The sequence below is a fragment of the Scleropages formosus genome, chromosome 13 (genome assembly GCF_900964775.1).
Source record: "Scleropages formosus chromosome 13, fSclFor1.1, whole genome shotgun sequence".
Classification (NCBI taxonomy): Eukaryota; Metazoa; Chordata; class Actinopteri; order Osteoglossiformes; family Osteoglossidae; genus Scleropages; species Scleropages formosus.
Window position 1 is genome coordinate 24254291 of NC_041818.1, and position 16339 is coordinate 24270629.

General features: G+C 42.7%; 1 protein-coding gene across 5 annotated transcripts in view; it reads right to left on the minus strand.

Annotated features, from left to right (window-relative positions):
* The window catches only part of drp2 (dystrophin related protein 2), a 68043-nt gene that overhangs the window by 16459 nt on the left and 35245 nt on the right, over window positions 1-16339 (minus strand). For all 5 annotated transcript variants that reach the window (XM_018733597.2, XM_018733596.2, XM_018733595.2 and 2 more), the window contains exons 2-6: window positions 8142-8310; window positions 5661-5817; window positions 2416-2536; window positions 2025-2293; window positions 1181-1327 (exon numbers count right to left, since the gene is read on the minus strand). In XM_018733597.2, coding sequence (XP_018589113.2) covers window positions 1181-1327; window positions 2025-2293; window positions 2416-2536; window positions 5661-5817; window positions 8142-8310 — 863 coding nt within the window. The remainder of the gene's footprint in view (window positions 1-1180; window positions 1328-2024; window positions 2294-2415; window positions 2537-5660; window positions 5818-8141; window positions 8311-16339) is intronic.

A 16339-nucleotide genomic window follows, 5' to 3' on the forward strand; every position in this document is an offset into this window, starting at 1 on the left:
TCCATGTACCTTACACAATTACACACACACAAATCCTGTCCAAGCAGCTCACCACTCACCATTATTCCTCTCAACCTGGGCAAAACATGACAACGTATATACCAAGTTAGTTTAAGGATACTGCTCTCCTTTTGGGCACAAAGCCAAGATACTCATGGTGGGAGAGGTTTGAGCTCCCAGCATACAGTTATGTCTCCCTTTATCATATGATGCTATGGGATTTTTTTTCAGCATTGCAGGCCTGTCAGGATTTAACTTAGCTAATCCAGGTTTACTTTCAGGGAAATGGATTTACTGTGTAAATTACAGTCAGGAAATGTAAAAAAAAAAAAAAAAAAAAAAAAAAAAAAAAATTCCAAGTGCATAAACAAGGGCAGCAAATCCACTGACAGGAGCCGAGAAAACACTGAATGGGACATTTTAATGGAAAAGGAGCACAGCATAACTGCACGATAACACAAAGTGAAGAATTATTTCTTCTTATTACCATGTCTTGAAGTATACACCTAAATCTGTTTACATAAATTTATACATTTATGAACACCTGAGGGATTTCTGTATATTCAGAGTAAAGGCAATATACTGATAAGAGGTTCTTCATGACTACTGTGCACGACAATGTCTCAAAAAACAGACTCAATCAATGTCATATATTATTAATAAGAAAAATATTAGAGTGAACACCCTGAAATCAGTGTAACTTGTATTACATCTGTGTCAGTAGGCCCAAAGCAATGCTCAACCCTTTCTGAATGATTCAGATCATTAATTTTGCATTTATCATATTCATATTATTCACATTCAGCAGAGGAAGAGCAGAGTATGAGGACAAGTGACTTGCGGCTCTGAGGGGAGAAAGCAACATGGAGGGAATGGGAGAATTTCTCTTCATGTCTGCTTGCACCGTTACCCAGGGTAAAGCTACATCAGCACATGAAATGTGCAAAAACCTTTGGGGTAACTGAAGGGTGAGGTTAAAACAGAAGGTTGACAGGTAAAGTTGATGGAGTTTGTGAAGATTCAGAACATTTCAGATCACTTTCTTCATCCCCCCCCCAAACCTTTGAACATTCAGAAACATTTCAGAATGGACCCAAGTCAAATTTTGATCCCCCCACCCACCAGCTTATGAAGCCAAAAAGATCACACATACTGTCAGGAAAAAGGTGTGGCCTTGTACCTGGAGCAGTTTCCACCGGCTGTTGAGCTGTTCCAAAGATCGGGCATTCTCCATGGACAGATGCACATCTGAGATGGCCAGCTGGTGTGCCAGGTCGTTGATGTGCTTCATGCCTTCCTTCACATGGGTCAGCTCCTCCTTGAACAGCTGGAGGAGAAGGCAGATAGACAAAGAGAGCCCTGTATTCAGTACAGGACTAGCCTAACATATCATAAGCCTCAGTTAATATATGGGGCTTCAGTGTGCCACGGGACAGAGCAAGCCCTCAGGTCAATCAGTGCACATAGGCTCATGGTTTAAACATGAATCCAGGAGCCTTCTTTAACAGAACAAGTAATGTCTTTGCCTCATGATGCAACAAAACACCAGCATGGCAGCCCTGGATTGCTCCAGGCAAGCTGTCATCTGTGCCACAGCAAAGCAGAAGAGTACAGAGCAAATCACTGACTTCACTGAATTTAACCCATTACATCGGATAGTCCTATGTCAAGCACAAAATTTCTTCAATTCAATTTTATGTGGTTACAACATTTTTCTATAAAATGATTGCTGTTATAAAATGTGTTATAAAATGCACTGTCAATGCTATAGGCATGTAACCATGGTAGATGGATTTCTGGGTTAACTTACTGTAGAGGGAAACTGAAAATAAATTTGAAAAATAAACAAATATTAAGCAACACATAAGTCTATACGTATTTACTTCACTGATTCTAACAAATAAATCAGTACAACAGCAGGAATTCCTTTTGGATATAAATTAAGGAAATTGTTTAGAACTGTTATATTTTCCACTATGTGACCCACTGGCTTTAACTTGCTGTAGAAGAGCCAAGACACCCACCTTGGTAGCATCGATGTGGTCCTGCAGGGCATCAATGAAGAGGTCACCCACCGGCTCCCAGGAATCACGCACGCCCTCAGCTTGCTCTAACGCAGCGGCCAGCTGTGCCATGGCAGCCTGTGCCTGCAGCAGTCGCTCCAGTGTGCGTTCCATGTGCCGTTGCCGGTCCACACAACGTGCCGTTAGCTTGTCCCATAAGTCTCCAGCTACGCTGGCCTGCTTCCACACCGAGCGGCTGACGCTCAGAGCCCGTCTGCGAGGAGATGCCTCTGCAGGGATAGCCAGGAGAACTGTTATTAAAATCTGGTGTACAAGAGATATAGGGCTGCAGGTAGGAGTTCTATGTCAGTGGAGGGTCCTCTTGTATGAGAGAAGGTTCAGCTGAGCAAACCTTTGCCGTCAGCGACTATCTCCTCGGCTTGCTCAAAGGGGTGCTGTGACAGGAAGGCTTGGGCAGACTCCAGGACCGAGTAGATGAAAGGGCCTCTAGATTTGACATCCTCCATAAAGACCTGCAGGTCAGCCAATCAGAGCACATACTGTAGAATACTCCATTATTACTTCAAGGCTGTAAATGCAGTAATTCAGTAGACAGTAGAATTAAACCTCCTGTCTTCACCCCCACCCCTGCTGCAAAAAAGTCATCTCGTGAGAAACAGCTTCTGATGCAATCCTCTTAGGCTCCAGAAGCAACTGCAATTTATTTGAAATCTGCTGCATTTCAGGCTGCAGCATCTCACCCTTCCAGTCACCAAACTGTGTCACAGCAGTGAAAAGCCATTTCCCTACATTGAGAGCACTCTACAAAGAACAATAAAATAACTACAAACTGGTGCTCCTAACTCTGTTTGTAGTGAAGATTTCTGTCCCTCCAAAATATGACTGAGAAAGCCATCCATGGTGAGGTTAAACACATTCCCCTCTCATTTACATTTTACATTTATTCATTTAGTAGACGCTTTTCTCCAAAGTGACATACATCTCATAGAAAATACAATTTGTGGATTACATTAGGAGAGAGACACAGGTGCAGATGTGTGATTCTTAAACAGTTTGTTTCTTTCACCATACGTACCAATATTCGTCACACGAGTAGCTGCATAAAACTATCACAATATCAACAATTCCTGATCACCTTCCTGGTAATTTTTTTTTCCAGATACATATAAACAGTTACGTTACATTACAGGAGTACCTGTGTAAAGGACTGATTCGAGCATGAGCTTAAAGTTATAGTGCATAAACATGTACACCTCACATGAATTTAAGAGATCATGGGCAAAGTGAGTCTGGAAGAGGTGAGTTTTAAGAACCTTTTTTAAATGTGGACAAAGATTCAGCAGTTCTGAGTGAGAGGGTGAGGTCGTTCCATCACAAGGGAGCCAGAACCGAGAACCTCTGTGCTTTACCTGTCATGTGTGGGACCACCAAGCGGGCAGATGTGGAAGAGCATAGCAGTCTGGTTGGGGTGTAGCGGACAATCAAGTCTAATCAATCATCACTCCCAGACTCTTAGCCAAGGAGGTAGGCAAAATAAGTGAGTTGTCCAGTTTGATCGAGAGATCATGACAGAAAGACAGGCCAGCTGGGAGGTGTAGGATCTCTGTTTTGGAGAGGTTGAGTTGTAGGTGGTGATCAGACATCCATGCAGAGATGTCCGACAGGCAGGCAGCGATGTGAGCGGAAATGTCTGATGCTCCAGGTGGAAAGGAGAGGAAAAGCTCGGTATCATCAGCATAGCAGTGGTATTTGAATCCATGGGAAGCAATGACAGGGCCAAGGGAAAAGGTGGCATGTTGTAGATTAAGAAGAGCAGAGGACCCAGTAACTCCCTGCTTAAAGTTTCATTGTAACTAAGATTTGCTCAGCAGGGTTCCATCATGAACTGAGCAAATGCAGGAGAGCAAGATCACTGATCTTAAGCCAAATTATACAGATGAGAAAAACTGCTACAGGATTGTCCATCACAGGAAACCAGTAGCCTTGGGCGTACTGTGCAGTGCACAGGTCCCAATTACACTTGGATCTCCAAGTCTCAGATCAGAGAGAGGAGGAACGTGCGTCCTTACAGCGATCAGCTGACACACACAGGCGTTCGTGCAGGCGAGCAAGTTGGAGATGGTAACAGCCGTAAGCGCACCAAGTAGCAAATCTACTTAAGATCAATAATTCAAATTTTTGAAAAACACTGGCATTCTCTGCAGAATATATAAACTTATAGTCTCTCTGCCTTATCAGGAAAGTTTCAGAGTAATTTAGGGCCTTGAGAGCAGTGTACATCTTTGGAGACAACTCTAGGATAGAAAGAATTTTAGAGGGCGGGGATGAAGTTAATCTGCACGTTCATCTGTTCAAATGCTTCGCATGTTTTCCTACAAGTTCCAATCGAGTAGTTGAAATATTTGGAACAGCAGCAAAGCACTGCTTCCATAAAGCTAAACTTCACCTGGGGCAGGTAAAGACATTGTCCTTGAAACACTCTCAGTTCACCTGTGGTGGGACGTCGGATGGGGGGGGGGGTGGGCAGCAGTCTGGAAAAACTCGATTTCACACCACTGCTGTCATTACATGCTTTTCACTGATGCCTGTCGCAAAGTGACAGGAAAGAAAATTGGAACAATGAGGAAACAGTTTTCTGGAGTGGCAGAGATCCAATTATCTTGTGTGTGTGTGTGTGCTGTGTGTGCGCGTGTGTGTGCGCGTGTGTGTGTGCGCGCACATTCACATGGTTTCCATTGATTGAGTCCTAGCCATATTTCCAACAGAGAGGTGATTTTCTGGCAAGACAGTGGCCCAGCAGGTAGCACTGGTGTATCACAGCACCTGGGCTTTGAATTCAGACATCGCTTCAAATTAGGCTCGGTCTGTGTAGTTGGCATGTTCTCCCTGAGTGTGTGGGTTTCTTCTGGCTTCCTCCCACAGTCTAAAGACATGTTTCAGGTAAACCAATTAAGTTGTGTATGTATGTGTAAGTGAATGCCTGTGTGCGATTGCTTTGCTATGGAGTGACATCCTGTCCATGGTTACCCTGATTTGCACCCTATGATTGTGGAATAGGCTTCAGAGCACCAAATCCTCAAATTCGACAAGCTGTTATCAATAACGAATAAACAATGATTTTTCTGAATTAAAACTTCTAGGGCATAGCAAAAATGACAAGGCAGAACCTTTGTTGCAGGGGCACCAATTTGTCAAAAAACCTGTTAAAAGAAGAAAAAAAAAAAAAAAAAAAAGAGAAAAAAACCTTATCCTGCATTCACCAGTACAGGGAGGACTTCAGTATTGAAATATTGACCTCAAAGATGGTGGCTAGAAGTCTCTGCTCATTTCTGCCTGATAGTCTAGCTTCTGCCTTTATATTCAAAAACCTGTCAAATGGTCCTCCATTTTTAGCATAAATTCACTGCTTACTGAATGCTTCTCATGTGGATGGTGCTAATGCCCTACAAATTTGTTTGTGTGTGTGTGGTTTGGTAGTCAGTTTTTCCATTTATGAATCAACTGTGGCACATACAGCTGGCCTAGATCACCCGGTTCCTATACTCGGCCAGAACAGTCTACCAGAAAGCATGTTTGAAAGTGTACAACAGGAGGATTATGCCCTTGTTTTTGCTCTACCTCCTTCACAGTCCTCACCTGGTGGATCTCCCGCTGGTGCTGGACGGCCCCCACGTCACCCCCTATAGGTAGCTGGTCTGACAGCTCTTCGTCCTTAGCCGTCAACCACTCAATGATCTCCTGGAGGGACAGCTGTAGCTTGCCACTATTGTCAGACAGAGCCTCCAAGCGCGCCCTAAAAACACAAAGCATCGTCGCTTATATCAGTGGGATGGCTGCCATCCAAACAACAAAGTTTTGGTATTGCTATACTTTGGGAAAGCAGTATATGCAAACCACTCTTAGCAGACACGTTAAACTAAACCATGTTTTAACACTATGACATAAGACTGTAAAAAAGCCCAGTGGCCTACATTTTCTAATATCAGATTGTAATCTTAGATTACACAGGGATTTCTATTTAATTACCAAAGGGATCAGGGTGCAGACTTGCCATAGGAGAAATATGTAAAAATTAGGATGCACAAGACAAAAGTAGATAATTATATTGCCACAATACCAAAACAATTAGTGGGGATTGCTTTAACATGGTGCCAAAAATAAATAAAAAACAGAAAACATAATGAAATGTGGAGTGCAGCTGGGTTGTGTGTGATCTGGGATCAGACAAAGGTCAGACCCACAGCTTGGGAAGGGAAGTCAGACTTCCAGGGTGGGTCAAAGTGCACATGCCTCTGAAAGGCCACACCCGCAACTGCCACCGTAATTACAAACCAGCTCACAAGTATGGCTGAGAGTTTGTGCGTGTGTGGGGTAGTGGGAGCATGAATCCACAATGCACTTCAGGCTGAGATACAAGTGTTATCCCAGCATTCCATCAACATTGTAAAAAACCAATAAAGCTGAGAACACAGTGACACTTTATTAGGAAAAAAACACTATGCTAGTAGGCAACCGATAGGATTTCTCATCACGTACCCAATGTCTGCCAGCCAGCAGTCGATGAATAAATGGAACATGTTAAATTAAAAAATGAAACTTGCCAAAAAAATTCTTCTGCTCCCTTTTGGCAGAAATCTGTGAACTCGCAAGGAGAGTATCCATGTCGAACAGACAGGTTCCTTTGTGCGGATCCCCATATTTGCTGTGGACTATGGTTAGGTGTTATTTTCTCTCAGTTAGACTGACTGCAAAATGGGGAGGGAGGAAACGTTCACAGGGTTGACCGCCAGTCACCACAAAGTATAAGAAAAAGCAATCATCTCACCCTACCCTCGACTCCCAGCAACCCAACTCCCTAAGCTTCGAACCTCACTGCACCCTCCAGTTTCCATAAGACTATCTTTACTGCTACATGATTAAGCAGGAGTCAAGAGCAGTCATGACCGCAGTCATGTGAATTAAGTTCTTGCAGAAAAAGATTATGGTAGTACTGTGCTATAATATTCAGCTGCTTAGCTGAGCTTTATCGAAGCCTCACAACTGGACCCTTTACCCTTTTATTTAGCTTTTTCTTTTTTTTTTAAAATTAACTGAAACAGTTAAGGTTAAATATTTTGCTGAAGGATGCAGCTACCACCTGGAACTTTGGGCCAAAATTGCTTGAAAACAGACGTTTCTGTTTTGGACAGCAAGGGCAAACCTCATTTTTGGGGGGCAGTTAATCCACCCTGTGGAGCATTGCTGTTATTAAACTTACTAATCAGGCTAGGCTAGTGACGTAGAATATATGTGGCCTAGGACAGCAGGCCGCAGCCCATAGTATAATTAATTACTCAGCTATAATGAGCACTAAGGAGATCCCAGTCTCAGAGCTAGTTGTAGCAAGAGCCAGTGTTTTTCATGGCTGGTTCATCGGCAAATTTTAAGGTCATTTTCAGGCACCAAAGTCATCCCGGCACTCCTGGATCACTATCCTATTTCAACCACATGCAACAGCTCATTAGGTGCCAGAGGGCCTTTATTGAGAATGAGAGGGTGATCGATAAGTACTGCCTGCAGGGATTCCAGGCCACTGCAGCACAAATTACTCAGGGAGAACAGCTTCTTTACATCTTGCTGGCCAAGTATAGGAACCGATCTGAACTAGCTATAGACATCACAATCGGTTCATAAATAAAACAGTATCAACTAGGTTGATCTGAACCATCCATGCACTTAGTGTCACATCCAATGTGACAACAGTCTGAAGTCACTTCCTGGGGAACCAGAACTGGGCTTCTTTTTGCACAGATTGTCAGTCATTGACAGACTGCTGAAACAGTACTGCAGCGATAGTAAATTCTACATGCACCATCCCCCACCAGCCCTGTGCTTCACTCTGCCCAAGTCTATTCATCTCCTCCTCATCACCATGTGGTTTGTCACAGCAAGGCAGTTGACCCCATTTTGATCATAGCCCATGAGACCCATCTTGATGCACATATTCCCATCCCGGCTTCGCAGACAAAACAGTGTCAGATTAGCAATTAAGAGGCTAAGTACTTGAACTAAAACAAAGGCTTAGTGAAAATGACACAGAGCCTAGATGCTTTCCAGATAAAACCCTTTTCCACCTACCGGATCGTGTGTGACTTGCGCTTGATCTCACTCCAGCAAAGGTTCATGGCAGCGTCCTTGTGGTGCGCGTGGCGCTCCCTGCAGTACGTACCCACGTCCTGCCTCTCAGTGTCCTCCACCTGACGAGTGGGCGCACAGCGACATCGTGGCCACGAGGGCCACGTCGGAGCTAGGCAAACACACACAGGCAGAAAGTCAGCACTGACCATCTATATCCTCATATGCAGATGTCTTGGTCACAAAGAATTACTTAAACCAAGTGATGAAATAACATACAAGCCTGCAGCTTGGAATATTAGACAATGTGATGATATCCACTCACACACACACAGCTCAGGGCATGGGAAATAATGCAGCAAGCCACCATAATCCAAACATCCTTTACTTCTGTCACTGAGGTGCATACAGAGGCAACCGACCTAAGTTTACCTGCTCTTTGACCTTCAGTTAATACAAATTACAGTCTCCATACCTGAGCAAGAACAGAACAGCAACGAGATGAAGAAGAAAGAGGAAGGCAACAGTGTCAAAGCACTACCCGTCTAGAATCCGAGGAACTTTTTTGGAAACTGATGAATTCCTCATTCTAAAACAGCTTGCTTTGTTCCACAGTATGTGTACCATCCCTTATGAATCAGCAGTCCCAATCCTTCTCTCTCCCTCTGTCCGTCTGTGTCTCTCTCTCTATAATCCACTGTCTCTGTGATTAATCCTCTCAATTCACAGTCCATCAGAGACCTGGATAGGAACCCTGATACTGTAAATACTCAGAAAATGGCGTGGAATGCCCTGAAGCTGCAATGCCATATTAATGTCAGCTCCCGGTGGATATGAATCTACCTCAACCACCCAAAATCCTACCACTGCGAAACAAATGGAGTATTTAGCAATCAAAGTCGTGGTCCATGAGCAACAACTTGCAAGATAGCATGAGAATGGTGCTATATGACAGTACATCGCTGGACATGAATGGTAGATGGAAACAGGTTAAGGAGAGGAGGAACAGGAGAAAGGCTGATGGACATTTGGCTCTGGGTGCAAATGGTTCGGTTTCCAACAGGGGCCAGAGAAACACTTCTGCCACCCCTCCATACACACTAAAAATATAATATAAATAACAGATAAATAAATAAATAATAGCTCCCCATAAAACCTAGTTCACATCCAAACCCTGTAGCATACAGTTAGAACAGAATGGAACACTCAAATCACATCAGTGACACACATTCCTTACAACATTAATAAAACTGACATCTCATCCAGAATGTAGTAATACACCCCTTGACCAAAACACAGCAATGCACACAATTCCCCCAAATGCAGTGATACATAATTCTAACTCTTTCCTGGTAACACAGCATCCTCATCCTTTCATACATTGTACATAGTTACTCAAGGGGTATCTACTGATATATCACAAAATTGCTGGTGTCAAAAAAACACCAGCAAAAAAAAAAAAAAATCAGAGATGGCCTCCATACCACGTTCTTTGCCTTATTATCTGGAAATAACCTTCTGACCAGTAGTTTGACACTATTACACAAAATTTACACAGAGATGCATCTCATTTTTTACAGAAAGAAGGCAAGAAAGGCAGGCAGAAAGAAGTAGTAAAATATATATTGAAAAATGTTAGAAATAGTAAAATACATTGTTGGTTTTCTGGCAGTTTTGGAGGACTGAAACATGTTTGTATAAATATTTCAAAGATGTGGATTTACATTTACCTGATACTTTCCTCCAAAGCAATGTACACTTAAGTTATCTACAATTATTTACACAGCTCAAAAATGTTACTTAGAGCAATTAAGGGTAAGCACCTTGCTCAAGGGTATTACAGCTGGGACTTGCAAAATTGGGATCCACAGACTACAGTTCTAAGCACAGTGGTGTCAGCTGCCAATTTCTTTGCTTTGTTTTTATTCTTATTTAACGTATTTGAGGGTTCCACTTTTATTTTGCTTACTGTGGGTTTTGGGTTATGGTACAACTGGAGTAGTAGGGAGTTTAAAAAGGCAGGAGTAATCTCCACCTGGCGCCAATAAACTGTATAGTGACTGACAATTTTGTTCGAAGGTACTCTGAGGATCCTTGTTCATGTCTATTCTTTGTCTTCTTGGGATTGATTTTTTTTTTCCTCTCGTTTCTGTTTTCTATTTCACTGGGTGCCCTGTTTCTGTTCCGCATTGCTTTTAACATGACAAACTCTATTACTGAGATTACAAGATTACAGAAGAACTATATTGGATTTCTACCTAAACCTACCACAATGGGATGTTCATATAATTAAGTGTAAGGGAATTATTTAATTATTACTACATTTAAAGAAAAATAGCCATTGTATTACTACAGGGGGGGTGCGGTGGCGCAGTGGGTTGGACCTGGTCCTGCTCTTCAGTGGGTCTGGGGTTCGAGTCCTGCTTGGGGTGCCTTGCAGTGGACTGGCATCTCGTCCTGGGTGTGTCCCCTCCCCCTCTGGCCTTCCGCCCTGTGTTACCGGGTATGCTCCGGTTCCCCGTGACCCCGTATGGGCCAAGCGGTTCTGAAAATGTGTGTGTGTGTGTGTATTACTACAAAATTCCCCTTATTTGCCTAAAAGTATACTCAAAATTTAAGAGACTGGGCTGGTCAGCTTTTCTTTCTTTAGGTTTAATTATAGGAGTACTTTTTAAACTAACAGGATTATCCTTTTGGTAGTCCAAGGTCCTTCATGGAATTTACCTTTTTTCCAATACATTTTACCAGAGGGATCTCACCTCCAAAATACACAGAACAGAAAAGTGTAGAGCAGCAGATGGTCAATTCCAGGCATAGCACAGAGATTCATAACTTATAATCATAGGTACTTGATGACAAAAACTATGACATATGCTGCTAATTTCATTAGCAGTCAACAGTGCAGGTCAACTGAGACAGAGATACTTCTATACAAACATGTCAGACTGTGGCTGTCTCTCTAGTCTTCTAAGCAAAGCCTGGACATGGGTACAGTGGTGGGTCCACTTCAGTTGGCACAAATCTATGACATAACCACTCCAGCCATCTCTAATAGGGTGCTGTCAAGCAAAATCACCAAATAATCAAATGTGAAAGGCACTATGCTGTTGCTGCATACCGAAAGCTGTAAACCAGATTGGTAGTTAGCTGTCCAGCCCTAGCCCCACTCACTGCTCCCTAATCCCCCCAGGGAAAAAAGGAAAATGGATCCACACAGCTGGGGCTGCATTCTGGTACCGATTAGACCTGGGATGGTGGCTTAGCAGAACTGGCATTTCTATAATGGCACAGTATGAATAAATGAGGATTTGATCCAGCTGAGCCCATACGCTTGCTGTGCTTTGCTGTGCCCTTCCTTTGCATGGAGGGCAAAAACCAGCCAGTTGAGTGCACTGGTGAAGCACAGCACATGCATATGCATATTCCTGCAAAATGCTCTTCTCCTAATTAGACACAGATTCACATAAACAGACACTATCCAGAGATAAGACTTCCTTGTGATGACGTTCACCAAGTGCCGGTCACACAAGGTGAGTGCACAAGAACATCTGTATCCCAGAACACTAAGAGCACCTGATGATTCTGGACTGCCGGAGGGAGAGACAACCACAAACTCACCTGACCCAAATCATCCAAAGGTCCATTTCACTCAGCACCACTTGAGAGGAGCGAAAGAGCTTTGCAGTAGAGGGAGGCCCATGAGGTTCCACTGCCACTCTATTGGAGTGTCTTTTTCATCACAGCCAAGGTGCAGAACAGAAACACAACACACCGCCCATCCATCACCCATTAATCAAAGCTGTAAAATGTACGGCCGCACAAATTTCCACTCAATAGATCTGATGGATTTCAACAGAAACTAACGCAATGAAGACTTTCCCCATGAACAAAGATGTTATTTCATATTTCAATCTTTCATTCTCTTCTTTGTCGGCAACACAGACATTGATGAATGGTCGCCGGCTCTCGGCCAAATCCGAAAGGCAACGTGCAATCGCAGCCTTCACCGTGCCGCGGATGCGCAGCCTGCTATCAGGGATCCCTTTCGGCACCAACAAACAGCTGAAGCCGTGACAAACGTTCGCCTTAGGTCCTACAAACATCTGCATCTTCCCCGCTGTTCACCATCAGCGCTCTCAACGGGCTCTACGAAGAGCCATATCTGCGAAAATATTCACAGATTTAGTATGTCATTGCTCAGGACTGAGGTCTATAAACAGCCACGTTCCTGTCATTTCTCACAACGGGCCTTCGCAACGAGCCACACCAGCAAGCTCGCATCCTTTGTGTTTGCCTCATACATTTACAAAATGGGGCCCTTCCCCTTCGCGCTGCTCCATAGCTCTCTGGACCATGATAGTTTGCTTTAATTTTATGGATTATGAACAACAAGAGACTGTCTCCACATGTTCTAAAGACAAAAAATAAAAGAGGCTTGTTGTGGAAAGCTACCCAGCAAAGCATAAACCACTAAAAAAAAAAAAATGTCTGGAAGACCAAAAATTAAAACTTAAGCAGTTAAAGGCGCTGTGAGATTTTGCGCGTGCAGTGCTGCGAGAGAGTGTCAGGAGTTCGTGTCGCTTTCCTAATTAATTTATCCTACCGTTAGAAACACAGCTTTAGGACAGAAGATAGACAAGCTGAGAAACGGGCGACTAAGTTCAATTTAATGAGCGTTTCGGGACACGGAGAGCGACCGCGTCTGTGACGAGCGGACGCGGCTTTTCGCGTCGAAAACAGAGTTACGGCCGCGAGCGCATGCGATTAACACCGAAAAGCGAACCCCGCGAGCGACAGAGCGTGCGCAATCGCGCGCCCGCGCGCACACAAAGCTAGCGAGAGAGAAAGAGAGAGAGTATCAGTGTGGCTAATGCAAACCGTGGCGCTGAGGCGATCTGCGGCTCGTTTACAAATTCAATTTGCGTCGCCGGTCTTGTCTGGAAACAACCCAGGACGGGCAGAGCGAAAAGAGCAGAGAAGGACATTTTGCAAATCTTGTGAGGTATGAAAATATCCAGACGCGGCCATGTCCCAAAATCACAATTCGCTTGGCGAGTGGCAGTCTAGTAACAGGCACTGCCAAATTAGGTAACTGAAAGCCTCTCAGGAGTGCAGATTATACCTTCTGAAACACACAGAAAAATACAAAAATATGAAATGCAGTAGTGTAGTGAGTAACTGGGGATGCAGACTGAACAGAAAAGTAAACTTTGTTTAGCTAAGTGGGTTGCTGGTAGGTAGCTACTGGGTCAAATGTAAAAAAAAGGTCAGCTAAACCCCTCCTGACAGGAGTCCTGTAGCAGTCATTTCATAAAAGAGAGATTTTAATCAAATAAAAAGGAATTCAGCTACTACAGACCCATTACTGATTCTAAAAGATACTTTTAAACCACTCTGTTAATGGCATAATAATAATAATAATGTACTGATATGGCAGAGGGAAATGCCACCAAAAAGGTTTTTAAAACATTTCATTTGGCTTGAGCAGATGTTCAGCATTCAACCCCACATCTAAATCCAGCATCAACAACAGAAAGCCTTTAAGGATTTATGCGAGGAATAATACACACAGTCATTTCTCTTTATTCACATTAGGTCTGTGAGGCTATATTCTTCAAAAAAAAAAAGACATTGAATTCATTCTCTTATCGGAGAACAGTGCAGTCAGTAGGAATTCTAGCACTTCAGGAGGAAAACAGATTCAGAAAAGTATTGTGTTGCTGTTGAACAGATTTTGTGTGCTGAATAGGCAGAATGGGTATAAAAACACTGGTTCAACAGCAGTCACCCGGTAACACGAAAAGAATCTGTAGTACATCCATTCACCACATCATTCATTTTATTCATTCATTCAAGTTCATTTACCAGTAAAGACAAATTCAAAGCAGTCATTTGTTTACCAGTAGTCGTTCCCCATTTCCTTCCATTTTTATTATTATATTAATTCATTTGGCAGACCCTTTTCTCCAGAGCAACATACAACTTATACAACTCAACATACAAGTGCATTTAACCAACAGATGGAGAGATACAGATGCAGACACAATTTATGAAAAACGGTTCAAATCCACCATTTTTGCCAACATATATTACATGAAGAGCTTTATGAATAGGTAATTGATGGGTGGCAAGTTTTTTTTTTTTTAAATATTGTTAAATGTTTATTTAAATGTTTTTTTTGTAGATAAACAGTGAATATTTATGGGGCACATAGTGAGGAAGGCCAGAAAGAGATGTGTTTTGACACCTTTCTTGCATGTTGTGAGGAATTCAGCAGTTCTGAAGGAGAGAAGGTGCTCCACCACACTGGAGCCAGAACTGAGAACCTTTTGGGTTTTACCATATTGTCAGCAAAACAAAATATTCCATACTAATCATCTCATTGTAACATCTGTACAACTACAATTTAAACTCAGAATTTGAGCTAAAGCCAGTCAGTGCCTTGCCCCATGAGATTGGACCTCACACAATACCTGTCACAGATTTCCATTTAGAGGAAAACTGTGACAGCTGCTGCAATGGAAAATCATCAACTAGGACAGATCCAGGTGACATGTACACATAACCAGGGCTCATTGTGGGAGCTCAGAGACTCATTAAAACATAGAGATGAGCATTGTTACAGGAAGGGCACACATGTGACATCTTTCTCTGTTCTTCTGTTGTTGGCAGCAGCAGGCCCTGCCAGCCATGTCACTTCCTGTTTGCCAATTGTACAAAACACCAAAATAGGCAGATTCTGAGTGAAGAGAAGCCTGGAGTGTCAGAACCCAGTTGGGGAGGAGTCAGTCTCTGTCTGCAGAATGTGCAAGAGCAGTTACAGAGAGGTGATGGGGCAAGACAAGAAACTACCCAGGGGAGGCAAGTGGAGCAACAGATATCAAGTCTTTATGCATGACCAAAAGGTTGTAGGTTCAAATACTGGAAAAGGGCTCAGCTTATAAGATCTGAAAGAGCTTTTGCCAGCATATATTATATGTAGAGCTTTGTAAATAGGGAATTGATAGGGAGCAAGTTTTTTATTAAAACATTATTAAACATTTAGTCAGGTGTTTTTTTTTTTAACTAGATAAATAGTGAATATTTATGGAGCAGATAAGAGATAAAGAGAGAAGTGGGCCAGAAAGAGACCTTTCTTGTTCCTTCACTAAAACAGGCAGATAAAATTAGTTTAGAAAAAAGTTTCCTGCTATCTAGTTACACTGGTTTTATAGAGGTTTATAGAGATAAGTGATCAAAAATTATTTTTCAACTCATTAGCAGATTGCAATCTGAGCCACTGAGCCCAGCAGCAGGTAGCTTGCCTAATGTTAGAAGAAGCCTAAACACCCATAACAGCAAGAAAAACAAAATGTGTAAACAAATGCTGAGTTCCCACTGTTCCCCACAGGAAAGTATCAAAGTACCAGGACAGATAGCTTCGGCCTCGACACAATCAAACAGAAATTCTGACTTGAAGAACCAGTGTGCAGACTCCACAGGTGCTGATAAACCCACAGCATCATGGCCTGGATCAAACATATGAGAAGCAATATACACCAAAAAAGGTTTGGAATCAGAGCTGAACTGAGGAGGGAAAGAAAAACACCAAAAAAAAAAAATGTTCATGTAGCAGTGCATTCTACATCAGTTTATTACAAAATGTCTGGGCATCCACTGGTGAGAACTACAAAAGAACTGCACTATGAGTTGGGGAAGCATCTTCTAAGCTTCAGATTGTAAGCTCTTTTTAAAGGACGTGAGAAAGTGCATGTGTCGACATGTTTATGTCTGTTTTTCAACTATTTCTAATTTTCCACATAGGCAAGAGGATGTCCTTGCTCTTTGGAAAGGGTTAGGAGGTACTGTAGGGAGAAAACAGATTGCCTCCATCAAAGCAACATTTAACTCAGAGCCACACTGTGATAGTATTGCAAGAACAGATCTCTCCTGAAGTTATCCTGAGCAGAGTTGTACATGTGGAAGGAAACAATGTTGTTAAGACACAAGGGCCAGAGAGGGCTGAGAGAAGACCTTCAGACCAGAGCGGGGTCTAGAGTGGTGAGCAATTTTAGGAGAACAAGTTTTGATGAGGGGATTTAGGTGTCAATTATAAATAAGTCAAATTAACATCTCTTAACTTTTAGTTCTAATAAAATTGCATGTGCTATCTCATTCAGCTTCCAGGACCTAAATAAGGAGCCAGAGACATGTTAAATGGA